Genomic DNA, 6000 nt, shown 5'->3' with positions numbered 1-6000 from the left:
ACGAAAAAATAATACTTTAGTCAAACATGGCTAAAAGGTTCTCCTATGTATTGTTTTATGCCTTTTCAGGCCCAATACACTAAATTTTTAAAAAGGAACCACTTGGAATATATTTTTTTGCCTCTTTTTCAAACTCTCTAAACATGCAAAAGAAGTCGAGTTATACCTTCGTTAGACTCGTGAAATTGTTAAACAACATTGGACTCAGCATGACAAGACCGAACAACTCCTCCTTAGGGTTCGTAAAATATACACATAAGGATTCATCTGAACGATGAACTTATAGGACAAGCATATGTTATCCTCCTCAAGCTTGTTAAAAAATAAAGAGTTACTAACCAGAAATGGTTGGGAAGTTGGGAAAACTGAGCACCAATCCTATTTATGGTAGCGAGTCACTCTTGAACATGAGACATTCTCATCTTCGTGATTGCTTTGGGTTGGGAAATCTACTTGCCTCTTTGGTTGATCACACCTTATTAAGAGCCTTCATAATCGATTTTGAGTGAATGCTGCCAACTCCATAAAGTATCGTCGATATGTTCAAGAGAAGTCCACCCTCTATTGACATCTGCTACAACACCTTAAGCCTTCATTCATGTTTGCCGCCCCTGAACCAACTTTTAATCATCATCATTTTGTCTCAAATCTTGATACTCGTTTCATGTCGTTGATGGGGGATACATTAGCAACGGGTCACTTCCCGTCGACACTAATTCATTATCCAAGTTGACTTAGAAGCTCCCTTTAGTGCCCTGGAGCTTGCATACCTCAATGACAAGTTTCCTTGCTTTCGGCGATAGGTCCATCACTGGCCTTCGACCAAGAGAATTTGTGGTGTTCAACTTTAGCTCATTCATTCACACCTAATGGATTGTAGTGTAGTACCTTGCGGGCCATTCTCATTAACGGTGGTTCCTCTCGCATCTGCGAATGACTTACATCATTGGCCGCTACTCAGATGGTGTCTACCATGTTCAACTCCAACACATCTATTCACATGGTCAGACTTGTACTATCGAGTGACAAGGTAGAATACCCTGGATCTAGTTCCATCCATTCAGGCAACGATTTTAGAATTCATATAAGATTACAAAGTATGATGGCTATGGTCACATAGAAAGTCATCCAAGCATGGGCCCACAATTTGTCACCTGTGGACAATACTTTTGATCATTGTTCATGTAAATGGGCTTATATGTTAAGTATGGGTATATCTACCTCAACAATGATATCATGATGATACGCAATGATATCAACCAATCTATTCTTGATCCAAACTTGTCACATGGTAAAGCACATCAATCCTCAGCCACCACTCCTGACTTTGTACTTTAGGGGACAATTTGTTACAGGTCATTTTGTCACGTCCAATCAAATGGCCTAAAACCTGGATCAACCATCATCCTTAACACTTTGAATTCATCCACTGTAAAGCTTAGAGCATCTTCTCTCCAAAAAGTCCAAGAATTATGGGTTAAACAGCTAAACAAAAACTTGTTTTTTTGGCCCCATCGCACTTTCATTGTTGCAAGTTGTACACACAACATCTGCACTGACCAGCACATGTTGCCTTCACATTAAGTGTGATTTCCCCTGAATTTCGATAAAAATAAAAAATAATTTCAAATCTTCTCTTTCTAGAAGCTTCCAAAGTGTTTTAACTATTTACTGTTGGATCAAAATCTTGAACTCCTACTTGAGGTCTTATGTCTTATCCCTAAAGCTTATCCTCCCTCATATGTGGATCTAAGTCCTAGATTAGTAAATTCCAAACCACCTCTTTTAGCTTATAAATTTGTTGCCTCCCATAGAGTATGGGTTGGCTTTTGGAGACTCTTAGTTATTCCCTCATGCTGCTACTTTGTGCCTAAGAATCCATTATCCATCCATGCACTTGAGTTGTGATTGAAGGCCTACTTTATGGTAAATGAAGAACAAGATAGTTGGGAGACATCTACTAGGTCAAGATCTGTAAAGGGTTGTAATATTCTCCTACATTCATTAATACAAAATGTGTTTTGCTTTCTTGACTCATTGTTTAGAGATGTTAGCATATATTATTTGTATGTTGTCGTTCTCTTACTGGTTTTAGTTGTTTTGCAGGTTCTACCTACAACATTTGGAGTTGGAGCTAGCATTACAAGCAAGGAGAAGAGGAGAGCTTGTGTTGGATTCCAGTAAGTCTTTATTCCATATTCTAAACTCTCTAAGGAAAACATAAGCCATTTTGTCTTTGTTGTTTTTAGATCAAGCCACTAGATCTAAGAAGTTTGCTTCTATCTGCAGAAGGAAATTATCCATCAAACAACCAATTCAAAGGATGCTTGTAGAATCTTTTTGGAGCTTCTGACCACACTTTCGAGACTCAAACTTTGACGAAGCATATCTCGTCAACTGTGAGGAGTTAGGAGACGTACCACCCATCATTGGAATCAACATGACAAGGGCTATCAAATGAAGATGGCCTTGCAAGCAAATACAATGATCTTCATCCTCAAAATCTTTAACAAGTACGAGGCTTCTAAGGTTTCCCTTCCTCTCTTCCAAGGCTTCTTGTTATTTGAAGCTTCCAATCAATGCAACCTAGACCTATATTAAGAGCATTCAAGGATCAACATTGGCATCAATGACAACACCATTCAATAATATTAACATTAAAATTCACTTTTTATAGCTCCAATTGATCAACACCCAAAATTTGAATCTTCTGAAAAAACAAAGTTGTGTTATAATTATTCCATCCAAAATTTATATTCACATTGTAAAGCCCCTCCATTTATTTGTAGAATGAAAAGATAGAAATTATTTTGTCAAAGGGATTCACATAAATTTAATATTCTTCATTTAAATGCAAATTCTTCACCTATATTCAAAAGAGCATGGTGTCTCCCTTTTCAAAAAGGGAAAACTACCCTAATAAATTAAAAGCAACATGCAATGATGCAATAGTCAACCTAATAATTGAATTGTTAATTAGATGCAACATACACAAAACTTAAAAGTAGAATAATATTTCAAAGAAAAGGTCAACAATCTAGTAACTTTGAAAATTGCAAATCACAATTATATTTCCAATTAAGGTCATGTATCTCACATTATTTATTAATTTTTTTATAAATTATATGCAACAAAATAATCCATATTAACTCCAAATGGATTAAAAAAAAATCAAATAGTGTTGATTGATATCATGTCATTACCAACATTACGCACAAACATTAAACATTCCCCTTGCGCCACCTTGTCTCAATTTAAAATGTTAATTTTGCATCTTAAATCAATTAAAACAATCACTATTTTCTTATTTTTGTTAACATAAAAGACAATTTTTGTTAAAATAAAAGACAAAACAACAAAAAAGGAAATTTTCCTTTTAAGTCAGAGTAATGAATTTGTTAACATAGACAACTAAACCTTTTTAAAGTGGAGAGGAAAATATTATAAAAGAAGATACTCGGAACATGCATATGGTTGAGGGTTAACATGAAAGTGGTATTATAAAAGTATTAAGCACAAGTTTTTTTTATGATGAAGTTGAAAAATGCATCTAATTTCAATAATGCAATAATTTCAATAATGCAATAAAGTTCGAGAATTGAAAAAAAAAATGAAATTATGGAAGTATTAGAAACATGTTTACTTAGTGAGTAGTAAAAGAGTAGTAAAAGTATTAGACACATGTTTTCTTAGTGAGTAGTAAAATGCATCTCATTTCTCTCATTGCAATAAAAATTGACAATTTATGTTTAAATAAAAAAAAATATTTTCTTCTAAATTAATTTGTTTTTGATAATTTTGTTAAATATGTTTTATTTTTTAAACACGAGTGTGTGTGTATATATATATATATATATATATATATATAACCAATGCAAGATACTCGAGAGAAGCATGTGGTTATGCTGTCATAAAGAAAAAACCCTAACACCAATTTAAATGCAAGATACTCTAGACAAGCATGTGGTTATACTGTCATGAAGTTTAAAGTGCTATCACAAGAACACTAACCACATGTTCTTTGTATATTCCAGTTGCATGCATACATATGTCCATGCAATATCGGAATGGATATTCTAGATATCTTAAAAATCATATTGGAACAGAGATGGTAAATATTTAGAAAACCAAGATATGATATCATTAGAGTATGACAAGCATACATAGCCATGAGAGAGACCAACATTTTTGGATATCATTAGTGAATTCCAAAGATGAAACAAAGTCAGAATCTCAAGCATGGAAATAAAGTCAAAAAGAAAGTATTCCATAAATTAGGGTTAACAATTTTTTGTTTTTATACTACTTCCAATTGTCACCGAAAAGCCCCAACCTGAAACATTTCAGTGGCATGTCAAAGGGCTTACGCTTCCAATTACATAGTTTTACACCCCAATATTGTTGGGAAGCGGTCACCGACGAATACTAAAACGTTCCCTAACAAAATCAGCACACCAGAAAAAATGTGTGCTTACTGCATATATTTCTTTATACTATGTAGAAGGTTGCCCTCCAAAAATCATCAATAGGACTGTTAACATGCAGATCGACATTCCATGGATTGCTTTTCCAATTTGGAAGCGTCGAAGGATTTGCACGAGCTTTGCATTCGGATTAACTGTCGGATCTCTTTCAAGAAAAGACATTTTTGTTAGAACGCATTGAAATCCAAAATCAACGAGCAAAGTGGAAGACTCTAAAGCCCTACTTTTCTCTATAAAATAGTCCCTGCCCCTTACGCAAAAGAAGAGAAAGTTTTTCATATAAATTTGCATTTCTTCCCTAAAACCCAAAATTTCTCTATAAAATAGTCCCTTCTCCAGCCTAAAACACAGGAACAAGTTTCAAATGTAAACTAGCATTTATGAATTTGTGAGTGTGATTCGAAGCAAAATATACCCAGAAATCTCAGTAGTTTAGACTCTATGTTTCTATTTCATAGTTTTTGTTAATATTTGTAATTTGTATTTATCTTTTCCCGTCTTCAAACACTAACTTCTCAAAAAATCAACAGATCAGACACACATCCTATGTAACTTATAGCTCAGCTTAGTAAAAGAGAACAAATGTTACTAGCTTTTTCAAGTCTCTGCAGAGTAATTAACTGACGGAAATTGTAAAATAAGAAGAGCATTCATCCAAACACAACTCATAAAACAGATTACCCTCGACACAAAATTCACGAAGCCGAAATAAAACATAAAAAATTGTTTTATAAACATAGAAGAAAACGATACGCATTGAATTGAAACAAATTTTTTTTATTGCTCGGCAATTGCAGAATATAACGGATTATATGGTAAGCTCATTACAAATATGCGCTTGGTCAGAAACACCATCCACAGGAGCGTTTACAATTGCTCCACGTGTCTCGTTATCAATGGTGGACAAGAAACTGCTCGATAAAGTTCGAGCCGGTTTGATTGTGGTGAGAACTGGAGTATATAATCTTCATCTGAAACAACAGCGAGTGCAACCATTTCAGAAGAAAAATCATTAACCTTTCTGCAACTATTATAACCTATGTAAAACAAATATGATAAACTAGAAGCCAAGGCAGACAAGATTTTGATTTAATAATAGAGATGAAAATTTTTACTCGAACGTCAACAAAACCAAAATGGCATACTGGCAAAATTATAGAAACCGTAGGTATGATCAGAATTGGCAGAAAAATCCAGTGAGTGTGACACTCATCCAGAAATTAAGAATCAGAACCCTAATGCTAATTTTTTCAATACATAAATTAAATTTTTATATTTTATATTAGAAAAAAAACAAATCAACTGTTTAGTGTACCTTCATATTGGGGAATGAGATTAATCAATGGTAAATGTTAAATAATAACTAGCATCTGAACTCCTCATGAAATTCTAGTCTCGAAATGGTCATAAAATCTTGAAAAAGTAATGAAGCAAACACTTTCCGCTATGCTCTAAATTCTTCTCAGTTAAAATGTTTCTTGAGAAATGAGTACCAGCAGCAAGAATGAAAAATGAT

At 33.9% G+C, this 6000-nt stretch overlaps 1 protein-coding gene across 6 annotated transcripts in view; it reads right to left on the bottom strand.

The window, feature by feature from the left end:
* Window positions 1-4247: 4247 nt before the first annotated feature.
* The window catches only part of LOC149254045 (glycine-rich protein), a 318254-nt gene continuing 316501 nt past the window's right edge, over window positions 4248-6000 (bottom strand). For 2 of the 6 annotated variants that reach the window (XR_016267120.1, XM_089460057.1), the window contains 2 exons: window positions 5313-5455; window positions 4465-4618 (listed from right to left, as the gene is read on the bottom strand). Coding sequence is in view for 4 of the 6 variants with exons in the window: in XM_089460057.1 (XP_089316183.1) it covers window positions 5352-5455 (104 nt within the window). In the remaining 2 variants the exon portion in view is untranslated. Of the gene's footprint in view, window positions 4630-5312; window positions 5456-6000 lie in introns of all 6 variants that reach the window. The other 4 variants (XR_016267119.1, XM_089460056.1, XM_089460058.1 and 1 more) reach the window with 3 other exon arrangements.

Source organism: Pinus tabuliformis, chromosome 7 (genome assembly GCF_031772625.1).
Source record: "Pinus tabuliformis cultivar Carrire ecotype Pingquan chromosome 7, CPIR1, whole genome shotgun sequence".
Taxonomy (NCBI): domain Eukaryota; kingdom Viridiplantae; phylum Streptophyta; class Pinopsida; order Pinales; family Pinaceae; genus Pinus; species Pinus tabuliformis.
Note: the sequence above shows the minus strand (reverse complement) of the source record. Positions and strands in the feature narration are given on the sequence as shown.